A 21,384-nucleotide genomic window follows, 5' to 3' on the forward strand; every position below is an offset into this window, starting at 1 on the left:
AAAAAAAAAAAGAGGTTAGAGTGGGAGAGAGCCAAAACATAAGAGACTGTTAAAAACTGAGAACAAACTGAGGGTTGATGGGGGGTGGGAGGGAGGGGAGGGTGGGTGATGGGTATTGAGGAGGGCACCTTTTGGGATGAGCACTGGGTGTTGTATAGAAACCAATTTGACAATAAATTTCATACATTGAAAAAATAAAAATAAAAAAAATAAAAAAATAAATGTTTGTTTATTTTTGAGAGAGACAGAGAGCCAGAGGGAGAGGGGCAGAGAGAGAAGAGAGGGAGAGAGAGAATCCCATGCGGGCTCCATGCCGTGAGCATAGAGCCCAGTGTGCGGCTTGAACTCACATACCATGAGATCATGAGCTTAACCCAAACCAAGAGTTGGACCCTTAATAGACTGAGCCACCCAGGCACCCCTATTTATTTTATATTTTTACAAAGAGAGAGCACATGCATGCAAGGGGAGGGGCAGAGGGAGAGGGAGAGAGAGAATCTTAAACAGGCTCCATGCCTAGCATGGAGCCTAACTCTGGGCTCAATCTCATGACTGTGAGACCATGACCTGAGCCAAAATCAAGAGTTGAAGTCTCAACTGACTGAGCCACTGAGACTCCCTCACTTTATTTATATTTTTAAGTAAGCTCAATGCCCAACATGGGACTTGACCTCCTGACCCCGAGATCAAGAGTCACATGCTTTACGGACTGAGCCAGCCAGGCGCCCCTAGTCTGTAAAGTCTTGCTTTTATTTTCTGCTAAGGAAAAAGCTGGGTTTTATTAGTCATTGGTTAGGTTAATCTTGCTGAGCTCTGAAGAGACTTTTTAACTCAGCTATGGTCATTCTCCTTCAATCCTCCATTATCCTTGTTTTTTTTGTTTTTTTTTTTTTTAATGAGTTCTTCAGGATTCTTTCAAAGCTTTGCATTCATTCCCATTCTGAACCATGCAGCTTTACTGATTTTTTAAAAACTCTTTCTTGAAACTGCTGCCACTGATGCCAGTTTATATCCACTGCTGAAGAAACTATTAGTAGGGTTTATGTTTGGGGCAATTGAACTATAAAATGTAAAAGATAATTTGAAAGCTTTATTGTGATGTTGAAAACTGTTTACCAGGCTGATTATGGAAGTAGATTCAGGTTAGATAGTGCTCTCAGGGTTTTCCTTTGATGGTTCTTTTGGAGCCCTGCTTAATGCAGTGTACCCACTGGCCCTTAGAATGTGTCTCACTCTGGGTAAAGGATAAGTTGACATTTTCTTTTCTTTCTGGTCTCTTTCCTGGCATGGAAAATTAGAGGCAATGGGAACATTTTCCATCTTGTATAACGTTAACTATGAAATTATACAGGTTTTCAATTATATGTGTAAATCTTTTGTATACACTTGGGATGGGGGCACTGATTTTATGTGGACTTGCAAGGTGATTGGTTTATTGGAACACTGGAGAGGTTCTTTTTTGCTCAGGCATTCCTAGGCATGGGTTTTGTCTTCTCCCACATGTGCTGACTATACTTGGGAGAAGAACCATGAGAGTTCAGTGTTTCTAAATGTTCTATGAATAACAGTAATTATTCCCCTCTATGTAGTACTTACTATATGCCAGGCACTGATCTATGTCTTTTATGTATATTGACTAATTTGATCCTCACTCTATACTGAAGCACTCACAGCTCAAGTAAATAGCCCAAGCTGACATAGCTGGTATGTGCTGGAGTGTGGATTTGAGCCTAGGTAGTCATTTGCTTAACTTTTGTGCTGAACTGTCTCCTAATCAGAGATATCTTAATGGTTGTTTTGCTTCTTTTTTTTCTTTATAATATTTTGAAACAGTATTTATTATACATCTGCCCTTTTTCAGGTACTAGACTGGGTGCTGGATATACAAAGATAAGTAATAATAGTTATTGTTTTTAAGAAGTTCATGGTCTGGGAGCACCTGGGTGGCTCAGTCTAAGTGTCTGACTTCAGCTCAGGTCACGATCTCACAGATGATGAGTTTAAGCCCTGTGTTGGGCCCTGCGCTGACAGGTCAGAGCCTGGAGCCTGCTTTGGATTCTGTGTCTCCCTCTCTCTCTGCCCTTCCCCCACTCATGCTCTGTCTCTCAAAAATAAATAAACATTAAAAAAAAAAAAAAAGGAGTTCATGGTCTAGTTCAGAACTGTCTAATGGAATTTTCTGCAGTGATAGTAATGTTCTGTATTTGGGCTGCCCAATATGGTAGCCACTAGTCATGCATGATTATTTGTTTAGATTTTTAATTAATTTATTTATTTTTAAAAGTAATCTCTACACCCAGCGTGGGACTCGAACTTACAACCCTAATATCAGGAGTTGCATGTTCCTCCGACTGAGCCATCCAGGCACCCCCATGCATGATTATTGAGTTAGTGTGACTGAAGAACAGATTTTTTTTGTTTTTAAAAATTCTAATTAGTTCCTAATTATTTCATTTTAATTAATTTAAGTTTACAAGTAACAAGTGACTAGTGGTTACCAAATTGGACAGGTCTAGTGGGAAAATAAAACTAAGTCATATAACAATGATACATCAAATTGTAACTTGATAAATATTAAGGGCAAATAATGTCTTATGTCTGAACATCCAGTCATTCATTAAATGTGCTGATTTTACTCCCTTAATAGGTCTCCATTTTTTTCTCCCTTATCACCTTTACTATTGAGCCAGCACATCACTTTGTACTCTTCTATTTTTCTTCTTTTTTCTTTTTATTCAATGTTATTTTAGAGAGAGAGAAGGAGAGGGGCAGAGGGAGAGAGAGAGAATCTTAAGCAGGCTCCACGCTTAGTGTGCAGCCTGATGCAGGGCTCAGTCCCACCCCATGACCCTGGGATTGTGACCTGAGCTGAAATCAAGAGTCCGATGCTCAACCAACTGAGCCACACAGGCTCGCTGACTTTTTTTTTTTAAAGTAAGCTGTATGCCCAATGTGGGGCTTGAACGGGGAAGATGAAGAGTCGCTCACTCTACCAACTAAGCCAGCCCAGCACTCCCAGCACATCACTTTTAGAATAAGTTCTTCCAGAAAGATGTAAGTCCTGACCACCAGAGACTTGTGAGGAAGCACAGGTTTCCCTACATCAGCCTCTGGCTGTTATCACACATCCAGGAGGCCTTTCCCTTGTGCAGGTGGTGTTACTGGCAGTGGTTGGGACCGTTAGAGAACTAGGACAGGGACAAGCTGCTTCAAGATCAGCTGCCTCTATCGCAGCCCTGTCAGGCCACCTGCCTCAGAATTTTCCCTATTCCAGGCTAATTAAATTACAAATTGAACAGTTCATGTGTGGTTTCTTCCTGCCAGCCTGATAGAGCTGCAGCTCCTTAAAGGTTGAAATGTTCCCCCTTTTTTTTTTTAGTTCAAACCCATCTTTCTGAACACTATTGACCCATCTCACCCGATGGCAAAGCTGAGCAGAGCTGCCAATACCCAGAAATGCATCCGGGCTGGGGGCAAACACAATGATCTCGATGATGTGGGCAAGGATGTCTATCATCACACCTTCTTTGAGATGTTGGGCTCCTGGTCTTTTGGAGATTATTTCAAGGTAAGCTCAAAAAGGAGATCAGTTTGGGGTCTTGAGTAAAATGGTCATTTCCGTTGAAGGAAATTGGTTCTAATTTTGCTTGTTTTAAGATATGAAGTATCATTATCCAGGGGATTCAGGAGTGAAGGGCATTTATTAATACTAAGACTTCCTGGAAGCAGTGCCTATCATTTGATTTCAATTTACATTTGGATGTCTCCTATAAATTGATCCAGAATTTGGCTGTGTTTACAGTGAAGGTGTTGTAGTTTTATATTTGTGTTCCTAAGGATCTGGACTTTTCCTACTCATATTAAATGGATTTTGGTTTGGCCACATGACACATACTTCTTTTTGTTATTTTGTAGGAATTGGCGTGTAAGATGGCTCTGGAGCTTCTCACCCAAGAGTTTGGCATTCCAGTTGAAAGACTTTACGTTACTTACTTTGGTGGGGATGAAGCTGCCGGCTTAGAACCAGACCTGGAGTGCAAACAGATCTGGCAAAACTTGGGGTAGGAATGCATCTCACATGTTGAGGGTGTGGAGGAATAAAGTGATTCCTGACTCAGTGCCAGAGACGGGTCTTAGGTCTTGGAGTGCATTGCCTTTTCCAGTTTTGGGCTGTGCAGTTTGAGGGGGAGTGGGGAGTGACTGGGAGCAATTCTCCTTTGGTGCATTCATCGCTTCTTACTAGATTTACTTGATCATTCCAGTGTTCAAAGCCTGTATATATAAGTCTCTCATTGTTTTGTTTTTTATATATTTTTAGAAATTGTGCATATAGTGCATATGTTGTAAAAATTCACACTACAGTACATAGAAATGTGAAAAATAGGAAATAGAAGATCCTTAAGATTAATCAGTGTTAATAGTTTGATGCCCCATGTATATAGTCTTCCAGGCATTTTTTTGTATTTCTGTCACCCTGTGTATATGTGTGTGTTTTTTTCAACACACTGGTTTTCTTCATATGAAACATGTTATTTCTTATGGAAATGGAATGGACTCAAACAGATCGAGGACAAAGGAAGTTTGTTTGTTTTAAGTTTATTTATTGATTTTGAGAGACAGAGCACAGGAGGGGCAGAGAGAGGGAGGGAGAGAGAAAGAATCCCAAGCAGGCTCTGAACCATCAGTTTGGAGCCTTATGTGAGGCTCGAACTCATGACCTGTGAGATCATGACCTGAGCTGAAGTCAGACACTTAACTGATTGAGCCACCCAGGTGCCTGGGTTGTTTTATTTTTTTTTTCCCCTTTAATGTAATATAATTCTAAAGAAAAATCATGGTGCATGAAAGTCGATGCAACAGATGAGCAGTATGTATTCTACGCTTCGAACTTAATAGGACTTATGAAGTGCAGCATCAAGAGGAATCTGAAAATGGGGTGACATACCTCCTGTAGATAGCTGGCATGCCTATGTCTTTGTCTCATTTTTTTATTCTTTTACTTTAAGTCTTAAAAAAGAGGCATAGCTTTTTACCACGCTTAACTAGTGCCACTTCTCTGTTTCATTCATTCTGTCATTTATTAACTAATTACTTTTACTCTACGTATGTTATTCCAACCCAGCTTCCCCTGGTACTTGGTCTGAAATCCCTACTTGGTTAGACACTATGTTCTAAGTGTACTTGGGACATTTTGGGCAGTAATGCATGGGAACCTTACATACTACTCTTGACTTTGGAGTCCTGTTTTGCTTGGCTTGTGTATGTCCAGACTCTGTTTGTCAAGCAAGCACAGTCATTTTTTTTTTTTTTTTTTTTTTTAAGGAGGCTTCATGCCCAGTGCAGAGACCAGTGCAGGGCTTGAACTCACGACCCTGAGATCATGACCTGAGCTGAGATCAAGAGTCGGACGCTTAACGAACTGAGCCACCCAGGCACCCCTGCAAGCACAATCTCTTTTGAGTGCACTGTTATCTAGCGGCTCTCAGTGGAGTCCAATATTTTAGAAATATTTTGATCTTATTAAATTCTTTCGGTATCATCTTAGGGTGAAAGACTTGACTACGTTGGGGCCTAGAGAAATGGCTTGAAATACTCAGCAGGGTTTTTTGTTTTGTTTTCTCAGCAGGGTTTTAATGTGTTGTTTTTTTTTTTTAATTTTTTAATGTTTATTATTTATTTTTGAGAGAGAGACAGAGCACGGCCAGGGAAGGGGCAGAGAGAGAGAGGGAGACACAGAATCCAAAGCAGATTCCAGGCTCTGAGCTGTCAGCACAGAACCCGATGTGGGTCTCAAACCCACAAACCATGAGATCATGACCTGAGCCGAAGTCGGACGCTTAACTGACTGAGCCACCCAGGCACCCCGGTGTTTTCATGCTTATAGTAACTGTCATACAGGAAAGTCATTTCAGTTTTTAAAACAAAGGAACATTTGCAAAGAAAAGATTTGCTTAAATTCTGATCATATTCAGCATGGATGTTTTCATTTTTATGTGTTCCTTTCTATGCTTTATCCATACCTCTGCTTATTTTTATGTAGTTATGATGGCAGCCTATGTGTATTTTGTATTCTATTGTAGTCACTCTTGAGAAGAGTCATGTTCTGCATCTTCAGGCTCAGCCTTAGTAATTGCCAAAGAGTGGGCCTTTTTTTTTTTTTTAATTTTTTTTTTTCAACGTTTATTTATTTTTTGGGACAGAGAGAGACAGAGCACGAATGGGGGAGGGGCAGAGAGAGAGGGAGACACAGAATCGGAAACAGGCTCCAGGCTCCGAGCCATCAGCCCAGAGCCCGACGCGGGGCTCGAACTCACGGACTGTGAGATCATGACCTGGCTGAAGTCGGACGCTTAACCGACTGCGCCACCCAGGCGCCCCTTTTTTTTTTTTTAATAGAAACGCATAAGGTCTTTTGATGGTGGGTGCAAGTCTGGGCAGAATCCTTGTCATTGGTTGTAACTGTGTTTGTCTTCACCACTCTGCACAGGCTGGATGACTCCAAAATCCTGCCTGGCAACATGAAGGATAACTTCTGGGAGATGGGTGACACAGGCCCCTGTGGTCCGTGCAGTGAGATCCACTATGACCGGATTGGTGGTCGGGATGCTGCACACCTCGTCAATCAAGATGACCCCAATGTGCTGGAGATTTGGAACCTTGTGTTCATCCAGTATAACAGGTGGCCTTGGGGTCCTGGACTGTATCTGCTAATAGCAGCACCTTTCCTCAAGCCAAATAGAGAAAGAGGAACTTGGAGCACAAGGCTGTCTTCTCATCCTCGTCTTTGGGGACAGTGGAGTGGAGCTAAAGCAGGCACTAAAGGCATCAGGAGAGCCTGATGACTTTATTTATTTATTTAGATTTTATTTCTCAGGTTTTCCCTCTGATCTCTGAGACAGAGCAGAGATCTAATCTTTTATAAACTAGTTTTATTCCACATAGTACCTGCTTAAGGACTGACTATTCCTGTAATGTCATTTTTGTGGTAATTTGCACTGCTGTGTTAAAGCCCATTTCCTTGAAGCTCACCTTACTCTGTAATAGACCCCTGATTACTTCTTCCCTTTTTCCCTCTACTCCCCTCCTCCCACCAAACCAGGCAGAGGAAAGTGGCAAATAGTCCCAGCCTGCAATCTGTGCTCTCTGTAAATGAGTTTTAGCCAGCAGGGAGGGGTGGCACCCCGGAGTGCTTGTTTCAGCTTCCTTTTTCTCTGGATCGTGCAGGGAAACTGATGGCATTTTGAAACCTCTTCCCAAGAAAAGCATTGACACGGGGATGGGCCTGGAGCGACTGGTGTCTGTGCTGCAAAATAAGATGTCCAACTATGACACTGACCTTTTTGTTCCTTACTTTGAGGCCATTCAGAAGGTACTGGTCCTATCGCAAACATTGCAAACTTCCCTGGAGGCTGGACTGTTAGTCTGGACAGTTAGCAGTACTGCCAGAGAGAAAATAATCATGTGCTTTGTCAGCTAAGGGTCCCTGTGACCACCTGCCAACTTAATCATTAATCACCCGAGGCTCTAAGCACCAGGTGATGTAGTTTGTTGAGTGCAGGGGCCTGGCTGGAGGCTCTTTACTCCTGCTGTCACCTTTCTTGGTGTTGTAAAGTCTGGCAAGAGGGCCAGCCTTTTTCTTAATGCCCACTCAGTCGACTTTCTCAGGACCTTCTGGTGCAAGGCAGTGCCAGAAGCGCTGCTTCCTAATGAGCTGCCTCCTGGTTTTTACCTGTAGGGCACAGGTGCCCGGCCATACACTGGGAAGGTTGGTGCTGATGATGCCGATGGGATCGATATGGCCTATCGGGTTCTGGCTGACCACGCCCGGACCATCACCGTGGCACTGGCGGATGGTGGTCGACCTGACAACACAGGGCGGGGGTGAGTGAATTACACATGTGACAGGGTTAGGACTGCCACTGTGAGTTTGATGACTCCCTGTGAAACTGAAAGCCGTACTTTATTATTGTTTTCTTTGTCATTTCGGTAGTTGGAGGGGTCCCTTTATGTTTTTTATGGATTAAGAGAGCTCCGGCTCAACATTACAGAGTTGCCACTATATTAAATCTTTGGTGCTAAGTACAAGATGTGGTCAAGATTGTATTTCAGGCTGTCTGATAGGATATTGGCAGGGTGGGATGGGGTAGGTATTGATTGGCCCTGGACAGCTTTATTATTGACGGGGAGGACTTGGAATTGTGGGCATCAGCCATCTGGGTTGTACTTGCCTCCATTTCTGGGTCAGCAGAATGTGGTAGAAAAACAAACTGGGGTTACCCCAGGTCACCCTTAATGCATATTTGTGGGTATATTCCTGAGTTTTCTGCTGGACTGTGTTAATGACCTTGGCACATAAAAGAAGCAGTCTTAGAATAAAACAAAGCCTCTGGAAAAGAAAGACAAAAAGCTGGTCATGTTGCTTTGGATAGAATTCCAAAAGCTCCATTACAAAATGCTTATTAGCTGGGAAGGTTGTCTAGAGGAGATGGGCTTCTGCCTCTTACAGGTATGTGTTGAGACGAATTCTCCGCCGGGCTGTTCGATATTCCCACGAGAAACTCAACGCCAGCAGGGGTTTCTTTGCCACATTAGTAGATGTTGTTGTCCAGTCCTTGGTAGGTATATCTCCCTGCTTACCTCTTTTCTCCTAATGCACACAGCTTAGAGGGATGGGGTGAGAAATCATATACTGCTAATGAGAGTTTTTAGGGGGGTCATAGAATGGTCTCTGTCTTTGTTGCGCCCACATCTCTGTTTCCTCTTTTCCAGGGAGATGCATTTCCTGAGCTAAAGAAGGACCCAGATATGGTGAAGGACATCATTAATGAAGAGGAAGTGCAATTTCTCAAGACTCTTAGCAGAGGGCGTCGTATCTTGGACAGGAAAATTCAGAGCCTGGGAGACTGTAAAACCATTCCTGGTAAGGACCAGTTTGTTCCTTTTTTCATCCAGCCTGGTTCATCTTTCCAGAAGAGGCAAGCCCTTTTTTACAAATGACAGCGGAGTCTGTGTCTCCAAGGGCTGTGGGTAGCTTGATAACGCTGCTTTTGGTATAAAATGGTGTTTACAGTAAAATTGTAAAAGTATTATGTTATTGTGGCAAAGAACCAATACTAACTTGCCTTGTCTTCAATTCTTCTGTCACTGCCAGCATCCTTTGAGAAGGGCTTGGGATGAAAAGGAAGAGGCTATGTTGTTTTTTTTTTTCTTTTTATTTTTTTTATGTTTAGTTATTTTAGAGAGAAAGAGCATAGTGTGTGCACTCATCCACAGGGGAGGGGTTAGAGAGAGAGGGAGACAGAGAATCCCAAGCTGGCTCCACGCTGTTAGCACAGAGCATGACTCCGGGCTCAAATTCACAAAGCTCGAGATCATGACCTGAGCCGAAATGAAGAGTTGGACGCTGAATCAACTGAGCTACCCAGGTGCCTCTGTCTGCATCATTCTTACACAATTCTTTTGTGTTGTGCAGGGGACACTGCGTGGCTCCTCTATGACACCTATGGCTTTCCAGTGGATCTCACTGGACTGATTGCTGAAGAGAAGGGCCTGGTGGTAGATATGGATGGATTTGAAGAGGAGAGGAAACTGGCCCAGGTAAAGAACTTGGGGAGTGAGCAGAAAACCCAGCACGAAACAAGGCAGGACTTGGCTGCAAAGCAAACAAGGGTTCCTTCCATTAAAGTCTTTTGAAAGTCTGTTTTTCCGAAGACCACTGTGTGTCAAGTAGGTGCTCTCCAGTCCAGGGGGATATTTGGTAGTGATGTATGAAGACAGGTTTTGGTTTTTGCAACCGAGGGTGGGATGGTACCAGTGTCAGGTGGGTAGAGATCAGGGATGCCACTCAACATCGTACAGTAGACAGCCCCCCAGAGCAAAGAATTCCCTGGCTCCAAGTGTCGGTAGTGCCGAGATTAAAAAACTCTCTTCTGGAGCTTTATATTGAGCATAGTTTAGCGATTTTTGAGTCCTTCAGAATTCTTTTTTTCCACATTAAGGTAACTTCTGTTTCTTTCTCATACCGGTAGCTGAAATCACAGGGCAAGGGAGCTGGTGCGGAAGATCTCATTATGCTGGACATTTATGCTATTGAAGAGCTCAGGGAGAAGGGTCTGGAAGCAACAGATGATTCCCCGAAGTATAATTACCATTCGGATTCCAGTGGGAGCTATGGTATGTTACTCTGCTTACTGTGCTTACCTCGGGTAGCTTTTGAGAGAGGTCTCCATCCAGATTAGGAACCGAGGATATCTATTGTGGCCTCTCCTGTCATGCTGTGTAGTCCTGCTCTGTGATTTTATACTAGAGTCCCTTGGCGATTAATTTTCTCTTTATTTTGGAATAATTATAGATTCATAGGGAGTTGTGAAAACATTTACAGGGACAGTCCTTGTCCCCTGTACCCAGTTTCCCCTAATTGTAACACCCTGCAGAAAACCAGGAAATGGCCACTGATACAGCCTTCAGTGGCTGTTGAATTTTGCATCAGGACAGTGGCATTCTAAAGTTAAGAAATCAAAAGAAATAAACAGGTAATACATAGTTCCTCTTTTTTGCTCCAGCAGAGATACCTAAATGTATCCAGGCAAGCCCACAAAATGAATACATTTTTTGTGAATTGACTTTGGGAGTAGGGGACTTATTACTACTCCTAAATACTTACCAGACTTGCTAGGTTTCTGCTCAGTAGCTCAGAGTTAGAGTGACCAGAACCATCAAAGTTTTACCTGGGAACTCCTCAGTCCCAGTTACCTATTCCCTGTGACAGTGGGTCACCCTACTGAGTGTTACATTCCCTGGTGTGAAGCCCTTTTGTGGAGTCTAATGGGCTTGCATGTAAAATAAAATTAGACACTTAGGACTTAAGGAGAGCTTAAGAAATAGAATCGAGCAAAAGCCAGCTAAGAGCATGTGAATGAAGTCATTGACCCTGTTTTCCCCTTTCTGTGCAGCATTTGAGAGTGCAGTGGCTACAGTGATGGCTCTGCGCAGGGATAAGATGTTCGTGGAAGAAGTGTCCACGGGCCAGGAGTGTGGAGTGGTGCTGGACAAGACCTGTTTCTATGCTGAGCAAGGAGGGCAGATCTATGATGAAGGCTACCTGGTGAAGGTTGAGGACAGCAGCGAAGATGTGAGCAAGCAGTTCTTCCTTGTCAGCCAGGAAGGGGAATCCAACAGAGGGCTGGGTCTGGACGCAGTGTTGCTTTTCTGGCTCCTCATAATCCTGGCATTGCGGAGCAGACATGACCAGTCTTTGAGTTGCAGTCTGTTGTCAGTGTCTCTGAAGCTGAGGCAGCTGCCTCTCGTACCACTGACCTCATTGCCATTAGGTCCCCTCTTAGCAGGATCCCTGCAGTTAGGCTGCTTTGTTGATACTGGGTCCTCCCAGCTTTCCTCGTGAATAAGAAGAGGGCAGACATCTTGCAGAAACCTTGGCATCTAGCTCTGCCAGTGCAGACTCTGTGATCTTGGACGAGTTTCCTAGTCTCATGGGCTTGAAGTTCCTTATGATGGCTTTAAATTCTCTAAGATGCTCCTAAAGGGAACATCTATGTATCTGTGAATATATATGCATATATATATGCACATATATAAAGTGGTCTGTATATTTAATGGTAAATATAGGTATTATTAAACCTTAAAAACAAAACCATTATTTTACCAGGAAAAGTGAGTTTATTGGGGAATAGCAGAGAATGGCAACTTGGGACATGCAAGCTGTGGCAAAACCATAGGCAAGTCCAACAAACAAAGAGGAACTGATATTTTATAGACAAGAAGGAGGAAGAAGTTGGAAGCGGTTGTTTAAAGGAAAGTCCATGAGAGAAAATCACAAATTTGGCGTGTTGATGGTTTCTCACTGGCAGAGTTGCAGGGGAGTTGATTTCTTGCAGGAGATGCAGTGTGCATCTTTGCTTGTTAGGGCCTGTAATTGATGGTTCTTTCCTGTTGAGGATGCCCAGTTGGGTCTGTATTTGACAGTTCTTTCTGAAATTGATTACTGCTCCTGATCCTAGCTCCCTGGCTCCACTTTAATGAGGTTTCTCCTTATTAGTTTTTGGTGTATAATAATAGCGCATGTGTATATGTACAATAAGTACAACGGTATTAATGGTGCAACATGTGTATAATGGTATATACACACTAGTAAGGAGGGTCTTAGAGAATGTGTGTATAGCATGTACTATATATAAAAATATATAAGATTTGGATTTATTTACTTACTGGTCTCCTGGACTGCTTTTAGAAGACAGAGTTTACAGTGAAGAATGCTCAGGTGCGAGGAGGGTATGTGCTGCACATCGGGACCATCTACGGCAGCCTGAGAGTGGGGGACCAGGTCCGGCTGTTTATTGATGAGGTGAGTTGTGTTATGCTAGTTGGCACTAGACCTGATTAGTAATCCTGTTCCTTTTTTTTTTTTAATTTAAATTTCAGCTTTATTGAGGTACAGTTGACATACAAAATTCTAAGATATTAAAGTGTACATCACTTTAATGGTGATTTAATGGTGATTTGATACACATTATGAAAAGTATTCATCTCCTTTTGCTTTAAATTGGTCTATCATTATTGTTACTCCTAATTGAAATTGTAAGTAGATTATTATAAATCGGGTACAGGAGGATATTTTATGACGGGTGCAGCAGCAAGTTATTAAATGTGTATGTTCCCAAGTCAGGTGACAGTGATTTTTATTTTATTTATTTCTTATTTTAGAGACAGAGAGGGAGAGCAGTGTGAGCAGGGGAGATGGGCAGACGGGGAGAGAGAGAATCTTAAGCGTCCTCCATGCTCAGTGTAGAGCCCATTGTGGAGCTTGATGCCATGACCTGAGGATCATGATCTGAGCTGAAATCAAGAGTCAGAGGCTCAGTTGAATCACCCAGGCACCCCTGATTTTATTTATTTTAATTTTATATATTTATTTTAAGTAACCTCCGTACCCAGCGTGGGGCTCGAACATCCAACTCTGAGATCAAAAGTTGAATGCTCTTCTGACTGAGCCAGCCAGGCACCCCAGATGACAGTGATATTAGTTGAGACTTACAGACTTGTTTCATGGATTGCCTTTCTCCAGATTAACCTCAAATACTTCTTCAAGATCCTGAAATTCTGTATTAATTAGGAAATAGGTTTTGTTTGTGTGACAGAGCTCCAAAATAACAGTAGATTAAAACAAGATAGAAGTGTGTTTCTCACCTCAAAGTCCAAGCTGATATAGAGGCTCCGCCCCACAAAATCATGGAGCCCAGCTATTCCTTGCTTGTTTGTCTATCATCATTCCTGGGATGTTGCTCTTGATTTCATAGTCCAAGAAGGTAGCCATCAGATCCATTTCTAGGCTAGGAGTTGGCAAACTTTTTGTGTAAGGTTCCAGATAGTAAGTAATTTGGGTTTTGTGAGCCATATGGTCTCAATCACAACTATATACTTACGATATTGTAGCATAAAAGCACCATAGACAATATATAACCACATGGGAGTGGCTGTGTTCCAGTAAACCTATTTGTAAAAATGAACAACAGGCTGGATTTGGCCCACAGGCCGTAATTTACCAACTCTTTTCTAGACAGTGGGAAAGAGCAAGGGGAGGGCATGTTCCTTCCCTTTAAGGGTGTGCATCATACCTGCTTACAACTCACTGACCGGAATTTATTCATATGGCCACAGTTAACTGCAAGGGAGGCTGGGAAATGTAGCTCTTATTCTGGGCAGCCATGTGTCCACCTAAAAATTCGAGTAGTCGGGAAGGAGAGAGCAGGTATGACTAGCACACCTCTCCACCAGCTGCCTCTACCCTTCACAGCCCCGACGGAGGCCCATCATGAGCAACCACACAGCTACTCACATCCTGAACTTCGCCCTGCGCTCTGTGCTCGGGGAAGCTGACCAGAGAGGCTCCCTGGTTGCTCCTGACCGCCTTCGGTTTGACTTCACTGCCAAAGGAGCCATGTCCACCCAGCAGATCAAGGAGGCTGAAGAGATTGCTAACGGGATGATTGAGGCAGCCAAGGTAGGTGTGTGTAAGCTCTTGGGTCGTGAGCCTTGCTTCTTCCCTCACTTTCCTTCCGTGGAACCTTCTCAGCAGTACAGATGCCCTTCCTCTATTGTACCATACCCTGCCAAGCATGCACATTTGTTTGAAGCAGTGATTGTCAGCCACACTGGGTGTAGGGGCAGTAGTGGTATCCTGCAGAGCAGCCTTAGGGCCCCTGGGGAGGGGGCAGAGAGAGGTTTTTGCTCCTCCCCCTCCTTGGGACAATCAGAGCTCTTCTGGTTTTGTCTCCTTCATATGTAGTACATCCATGTAAGATTTGGTTCACAGTTGAGCAAAATAATTGGAAATTCCCATTTTGATCCCCTTGACTTTACATGTAGTGCCTTGTATCAGCAGGCTCAGGGCACGTGATGGGTAGAGCCAGGATTAGACTCCCAGAATCTTGCCTGCAAGACCACAAGGCCACACTTCCCTGCCACTGCCTGCTGCACCTCCAGAGAAAATCTTTTCCCAGCTTTTTTCTGTCTTCTTTCCATGGCAGCCTGTCTACACCCAGGATTGTCCCCTGGCAGCAGCTAAAGCCATCCAGGGCCTGCGGGCTGTGTTTGATGAAACCTATCCTGACCCTGTGCGAGTCGTCTCCATTGGGGTCCCGGTGTCCGAGCTGTTGGATGACCCCTCTGGTCCTGCTGGCTCACTCACTTCTGTTGAGTTCTGTGGGGGAACGTGAGTATATCAGGGGGAGCAGTGGATGGACTCACTTTTGGTTAATTTGGTGCTACCCTTGGAGGATGTGGGTAATAGGCTAGACCCACTCTTATTTTTCTAAGGTTGGCATGAAGTTCTCAGAAATGTACTTGCCAAACAGCACTCCCAAGAACCTTAGTATCTTGTGTCCCTGTCAAACCCCTTGGTGTCTGATATTGACATTTGCTGGGTTTGTGATGAAATATTCTTCCTAGGCTGGGGAAAAGCATTATCTTAACACTTATAGTTGCTTGGTCTTGTGTCCTGGACTGATCCTGACAATGCGGCCTATGAATTCAGGATTCAGGAAGGCCATGGAGCGGTCACTACATTCCCCAGCTGGTCCTAGCTCTTCTCCACTGATAGGCCTTCACTTAGCTTCCTTGGCCAGCTTGAGCAGCATCTGGGGGTTAACCCCATTGTGTCAGGGCCCCTGAGTCAGGCTCTGCAGCACACCCAGCTCAGGTTGGCTTGGGAGAGACACCTGTTTGTTCCAACTTGCAGTCCTCTGTAGCCCTTGGGGTCATTTTGGGATGGTGTGGTGGCCTGGGAAGCTCCTGCTTGCACGGGAATCTTGTAGAGAAGAACATTCTTAAGGTCATCATGGAGCCCATCCCGGGCCTCCTGCTAGCCTCAGGCAGGTAGGGAACAGGTGAGCATATGGAGGAAGGGGTAGGGATTTGGGGCACCACATTCCTGGCCCTCCTCTGCCCAGCTGAATCAGGCTTTCAGATGAGTCCCACTCTGCTTTAATGCCTCCTTAGACATTCTTTGGAGCACAGAAAACCACGTGCAAAGCCTTTATACCACTCTCTCAGAATGACTGAAAGTTCATGAGCTCAGAGTTTGAAGTTCTCTGAGCAATTGGGAAATAAAACCTATTTACGGCGGGGGGGCGGGGTGGGGGGTGGCACCTGGATGGCTCAGTCGGTTAAGCGTCCGGCTTCGGCTCAGGTCATGATATCACGGTTTGTGAGTTCAAGCCCTGCATAGGGCTCTATGCTGACAGCTCAGAGCCTGGAGCTGCTTCAGATTCTGTGTCTCCTTCTCTCTCTGTCCCTCCCTGCCTCACGTTCTCTCTCTTTCAAAAATAAATAAACATTAAAAAAAAAATTAAAACCCCCAAACCTTTTTACAGGGTTGTGGTGAGATTTTAAAGGTAATCCTCCAATATTCTCAGCTAGTGGCAGGGATAGAAGAATATAGTTTATGTTCCAAAGAGGACCAAAAATAATGAATGTAGAGCCTGCCAGAGTAGCATTGTGTTGGGTGTTAGGGATTACAAAGCACTTTTGTTTGATTTCCTTTGATTTTCATTGTAGTCCTCTGAGGGAGAATTATCCCCCGTTTTACTTAATGTATTTTTAAAAAAATGTTTATTTATTTTTGAGAGAGAAAGAGCACAAGCAGGGGAAGAGCAGAGAGAGAGGAAGATAGGACTTGAAGCGGGCTCTGTGCGGACAGCAGAGAGCCCAGTGTGGGGCTTGAACTCACGAACTGTGAGATCATGACCTGAGCTGAAGTTGGGACGTTTAACCAACTGAGCCACCCAGGAGCCCCAGATTATCTCCATTTTATACATGAGAAAACTGAAGCTCAGAAAGGTGGTGTTTTGCTCAGTGTCGGAGTGCTCTTAGCCCCAGACTTTCCTGGGCTTCCTGTCTGAGCCATACCCTGAAGTCAACTTGAAGGGCCTCTTCCCACTGTCCCCTCGAGGGAGGTTCCCTGGGACCTCAAAGACCTCAGGTCCTCACCAAGGGCAGATGTGGTAAGGACCTGGGTGCATGGGCTTTCTTGTCACCACGGACTTTATGTTCTGCCATTTAGGCACCTGCAGAATTCGAGTCACGCTGGAGCTTTTGTGATTGTGAGTGAAGAAGCTATTGCCAAGGGCATCCGGAGGATTGTCGCCGTCACAGGTGCGGAAGCCCAGAAGGTGAGCACATCAGGCTGGTTCGTGGCTTATACGAACAAGGTAGGAAGAGCCCAGTCTGTGAATTAGGTAGCTGGTTTTGTAGCTGCTGCATTCAGAATTGGAAGTACAATGCTACCCCCCAAATGTCCTCTGGTTACTCCTATCTGGCAGAAGAAAGCCACCACCACACGAGACTTCCTAGCTGTGTTGTGTTTGATCTTTAAAAATATATGTAAATTCTGCTATTTGCTCCATAGCCTATCTGTCTAGAAGGGTAAAGGGTAAACCATGATTTTGCTGTGGCTTCCAGTGCCCCCAGCCACTTCCTGCCATCTCCCTAAGGGTACGTGCCTAGTTTGAGATGCACTGTGTACGGGGATAGTGGCCCTGGGGGTGGGGCTGTAGCTGATGCCTGATGTGTGCTGAAGCTTGAGGATTGATCATTTCATTGGGGTGAGAAGGCCTCCTAACTCAGGAGTTCTTGTTTATCTCCTGAGCCTGAGTTAGTGCAGCCTTTCTGCTGGTCAGACCGGTGAGGAGGGTGCTCTTTTCTGGGGTACAAGGCTGCCAACACATGCTCCTTGGAGGACAAGAAACTTCTGGTGTCCTGGGGATGTGATGTTCCATAGCCTGCCATCAGTTGCCACAGTTGTTTCCAGACAAGAGTGAAGCTGCAAGTTACCTGACTGGGAGTTTACAACTCTGATTGTCTCTGTGCAGGCCCTCAGGAAGGCGGAGAGCTTGAAGAAATCTCTCTCTGTCATGGAGGCCAAAGTGAAGGCCCAGACTGCGCCAAATAAGGATGTGCAGAGGGAGATCGCTGACCTTGGTGAGGTAGGTGCGGCCTCCCTCCTCAGGCCCTGCTCAGTGCCAAGTGCTAGGCCAGATAAATCACACACTCCCTGAAGAACTCTCAGATCCTGGTTCCAGTGGCCCTTTGAACTGACTGCTGTTATCTGGCAGCCTTACAAAGGGGACTCCATGGATCCGAGTCTGTGGACCCCTGGCATCTGCTTGCTGCCCCCATTGCCGATGGCAGAGCCCGTTCCAAGCATGAGTGGGCAGCAGTGTTGAGGGAGTTGGGGGAGTGGGGACCCACTATTTCCAGGTCTCCTCATGTCTGTTAACAGGTGGGGGCTTCCTCTGAGCCTGTTATAGGCTGTATTCACTGCTTGGTAGGGACCAGCGCTTATAGGGGGTCCCAGCCCTCCTTATCTGCCTCTTTCTCTCTTGCCCTACTTGTTACATCTGCCGTAGTTGCTCATAAAGTGACTGGTCTTAAGGCCAGTGGATACCTTTTTGTTTTTTGTTTTCACTCTCCTCCTGGATAGTAGTCAGGGAAGACTTTGGTGTTGAAAGACAGAAGGGTGAGATGGACTTGGGCCTCACATCCTAGTGGTTCAGGTCCCAGTGGTGTTCTGGTTCTCGTTCCAGGCCCTGGCCACCGTAGTCATCCCCCAGTGGCAGAAGGACGAATTCCGGGAGAATCTCAAATCCCTGAAGAAGATCATGGATGACCTGGACCGGGCTAGCAAAGCCGATGTCCAGAAGCGAGTGAGTCCCACAGTGCTGGTGGCTGCAGGGAGCCAGGAGGATTCACCCAGCAAAGACTGTGCAGACTGCTGTCTGGGCCTTTGACCTCAGGACTCTCTTCTGGACTTCCTTGCAGGTGTTGGAGAAGACAAAGCAGCTCATTGACAGCAACCCCAACCAACCCCTTGTCATCTTGGAGATGGAGAACGGCGCCTCAGCCAAGGCAACGCAGGGGCTGGGACTGCACGTGCTGCCCTGTGCCTGTCCACTACTTGTCTCTTCTTGGGGCCTCAGCCCTCTGGTGGCTGGAGTCTGAGCTTTGTGGCTCTGAGTGGAGTGGTTGCCTGACAGCCTGCTCTCTGGGATTGAGGTTAGGCTGAGCCATGGAGAGACCTGGTGGCTGTGGAGCTACAGCTCCTGAGATGGAAGGCAAACCTCAGAGCCAGAGATGTGGGCAGGGCCTTGTTCTTGGGGCCTTCTCCGTGAGTCTCCCAGGACTAGCACCTGCTCTTAGAGGGGGTAGCAGTCGGGGGTGCTCTGAAAACTGACCTCCACAGGCTCGCTGCCCTGTGGAGAGCGTGGCTCCCCTTCCTGAGGCCACGGCCTGACAGCAGGTTTCCCCACAGGCCCTGAATGAAGCCTTGAAGCTCTTCAAGACACATTCCCCTCAGACATCTGCCATGCTCTTCACGGTGGATAATGAAGCTGGCAAGATCACGTGCTTGTGTCAAGTCCCCCAGGTCAGCACACCCTGCAGCCCTGTGCTTTTTGTCGTGGTATTGGTAGCTTTTCTGGGGAAGCTTGCTTCTTAGAGTTGTTTGCCAAGACCCTTGTGTGTGGGTGCAACCAGTTAGAAAAGGCCATTCTCCTGGCCACCTGTTTGTCACCTCCTCCAGCACCGCTACCCTCAGGCCTTGTCCTAGGGGCTGTGTGTAACTGTGCTGATACCCGGCTTTGCGCTCTGCGTGCCTCACCCTGGCTGCGGGCTGGTCTCCATCGGTAGCAGCACCCAGGCAGGTGGGAGTGGGTGTCTGTGGCTCCCCCATCCTTTTTATTTTTGTCCCTTCTCCATGTCTCCCTCAGTCTCATCCTCTGTCCTGACTCCCACTTTTCCTTTTTGTCTTCCAGAATGCAGCCAACAGGGGCCTGAAAGCCAGCGAGTGGGTACAGCAGGTGTCAGGCCTGATGGATGGCAAAGGTGGTGGCAAAGATGTGTCTGCTCAGGCCACAGGCAAGAATGTGGGCTGCCTGCAGGAGGCATTGCAACTGGCCACTTCCTTTGCCCAGCTCCGCCTGGGAGATGTGAAGAACTGAGTGGTAGGGGCAGCTTCCACTGGGAAGCATCCTTCCCTCACCTGATGCATCCGTCCAGCCAGCTCTCCATCTGCCACGAGGACATGTGAATCTTCCCTCCTAACCCAGCACTAACGAACTCACCTGGGAGCTGGCCCGTGACTCAGTGCCCACGTTATGTTTCTCCCCTGAGCCCTACACACCAGCGCCATCTGTGTAAAACCACTACCCCAGGATTGCTATTTATCATTGTCATGCTCATGTCTGTAGATAGAGTTCTTTGTAGGCCTGAGGTTGTGGGTCTATAGGGAGGAATCATTTTTGCTGCAGAGAATAAAAGGACCATGTGCAATACTTGATGATACCATGTGATCTCTTAACCCCCACCTTCCCCTGTGTAACAGCCTGTGGCTCCTTGAGTATCTATCGAATAAGTGCTGTGCCTCCACCTGGCTTCTGGTTGTGGTCCTCACCAAGTCCAGCTCCAGACCCCTGAAATTTGGGAATGGCCCAAATTTGGGACTACCTGAAGACACTTGTGGAGGTGGCCCATAGAATGTGGGGCTGGAGGGTGAGATGGAGAAAGGCATTAGTCATTCAGTAGAGGATGGGCCATGGGGTTACTGGAAGCAGTTCATAGGAGAAGCTCTCCATTTCCTAGGCCTGTGTCCCTCCCTTTTGATGCTGAGTCGTTGGGTGTGAGATCAGACGTGTTCTCCAGTACAGGAGGTATTTAGGGTACATCACTTGCCTACCACCACCTCTTTGACCCATCATTCTTGGTTTCCTGACCCAAAGGTATACAGTGAGGATTGGGACCTGCCCTGGTCCTGAATCTCTTCACTCAGGTCTGAGGATAGCTGGGTTTGGAAAGTGTGCCGGGGAGGTTATGGGTACTGCTTGCTTGTGCTGGCTCTGGCTGATTTCATGTCCCTGGGGTACAAGAGGTGGCCCGGGGCCCCAGGTTCACTCTCAGTCCTGCTGGTGCAGGAGAAGGAGGAAAGCAGGCCTATGCTGGGAGAAGCAGCAGAAGCTAGCTGTCACGGCCTGGGGGCGAGAAGCTGTCCTAGCCTGGAGTGTGAGAGAAGCACACAGCGGGAGGGTGCAGAGGACCCCTAGGGATACAAAGCATTTACACAAACCAGTCAGTGCAGGAGAGGCTGTTCCATTCATCAACAAGCATTACTCCAGGTAGGGTACTGAAGGTGGCAGGAATGACCAAGACAAAAGACAAGAATCATTTTGGGGCAAGGCAGTGGGGAATATGTGTGAGATAGTCACACAAATAAGCACAAAATTAAAATAACTATAACTTGCACAAGTGAAAGGACAAAGACCTATGCCCTGGGATTGCCCTGGCCCTAGGGGCTAGAGGTCAGCCAGGCCGGCCCAGGTCTCACTTCTGCAGGCCTGCCCCGTCGCGCCATCTATTCATCCATTCACCCCTCAAGATCCAGGTGTCCTTGCTGCTGTCCCAGGGCATTGCTCCGCTCGCTATTCTCCCTCCAGGACGGCAGGGGGCGGTGCCGCGTCACCCGCCGCTATCCCGACAGACCCCGCGCGGGCGCGCGCCTTTAAGCGGGCGGAAGAGCCCAGGTCGGCTGGCGGAAGCGGCTCGCGCTCCAGGCACCGCCATGCCTGGGGACCACCGCCGTATCCGAGGGCCCGAGGAGTCCCAGCCGCCTCAGCTGTACGCGGCCGATGACGAGGAGGCGCCAGCAGCCCGCGACCCGACGCGGCTGCGGCCCGTGTATGCGCGCGCCGGGCTGCTGAGCCAGGCCAAGGGCTCGGCCTATCTGGAGGCGGGAGGCACCAAGGTGCTGTGCGCCGTGTCCGGCCCGCGCCAGGCCGAGGGCGGCGACCGCGGCGGCGGCCCGGCCGGGGCGGGCGGCGC

The 21,384-nt window shown here is 46.7% G+C and overlaps 3 protein-coding genes across 4 annotated transcripts in view; 2 read left to right on the forward strand and 1 right to left on the reverse strand.

Moving 5' to 3' along the window:
- The window catches only part of AARS1 (alanyl-tRNA synthetase 1), a 23,821-nt gene extending 3,883 nt beyond the window's left edge, over positions 1-19,938 (forward strand). For both annotated transcript variants that reach the window (XM_040443097.1, XM_040443098.1), the window contains exons 3-21: positions 3,380-3,568; positions 3,916-4,061; positions 6,488-6,679; positions 7,225-7,369; positions 7,736-7,881; positions 8,507-8,615; positions 8,770-8,920; positions 9,473-9,597; positions 10,029-10,173; positions 10,953-11,131; positions 12,248-12,361; positions 13,811-14,017; positions 14,544-14,728; positions 16,577-16,685; positions 17,385-17,498; positions 18,099-18,218; positions 18,334-18,420; positions 18,824-18,937; positions 19,326-19,938. In XM_040443097.1, the coding sequence (XP_040299031.1) occupies positions 3,380-3,568; positions 3,916-4,061; positions 6,488-6,679; positions 7,225-7,369; positions 7,736-7,881; positions 8,507-8,615; positions 8,770-8,920; positions 9,473-9,597; positions 10,029-10,173; positions 10,953-11,131; positions 12,248-12,361; positions 13,811-14,017; positions 14,544-14,728; positions 16,577-16,685; positions 17,385-17,498; positions 18,099-18,218; positions 18,334-18,420; positions 18,824-18,937; positions 19,326-19,511 (2,763 nt within the window). In that variant the 3' untranslated portion in view covers positions 19,512-19,938. The remainder of the gene's footprint in view (positions 1-3,379; positions 3,569-3,915; positions 4,062-6,487; positions 6,680-7,224; positions 7,370-7,735; positions 7,882-8,506; positions 8,616-8,769; positions 8,921-9,472; positions 9,598-10,028; positions 10,174-10,952; positions 11,132-12,247; positions 12,362-13,810; positions 14,018-14,543; positions 14,729-16,576; positions 16,686-17,384; positions 17,499-18,098; positions 18,219-18,333; positions 18,421-18,823; positions 18,938-19,325) is intronic.
- The window catches only part of LOC121009784 (RNA-binding Raly-like protein), a 16,313-nt gene continuing 12,820 nt past the window's right edge, over positions 17,892-21,384 (reverse strand). Inside the window, exon 9 of the mRNA XM_040443100.1 lies at positions 17,892-17,902. The gene's annotated coding sequence lies outside the window, so the exon portion shown is untranslated. The remainder of the gene's footprint in view (positions 17,903-21,384) is intronic.
- Positions 21,076-21,384, forward strand: part of EXOSC6 (exosome component 6) — a 1,699-nt gene continuing 1,390 nt past the window's right edge. The window contains exon 1 of the mRNA XM_040443111.1: positions 21,076-21,381. Coding sequence (XP_040299045.1) covers positions 21,125-21,381 — 257 coding nt within the window. The 5' untranslated portion in view covers positions 21,076-21,124. The remainder of the gene's footprint in view (positions 21,382-21,384) is intronic.

This window comes from Herpailurus yagouaroundi, unplaced genomic scaffold (genome assembly GCF_014898765.1).
Source record: "Herpailurus yagouaroundi ecotype Mexico unplaced genomic scaffold, PumYag 190, whole genome shotgun sequence".
NCBI classification, from domain to species: domain Eukaryota; kingdom Metazoa; phylum Chordata; class Mammalia; order Carnivora; family Felidae; genus Herpailurus; species Herpailurus yagouaroundi.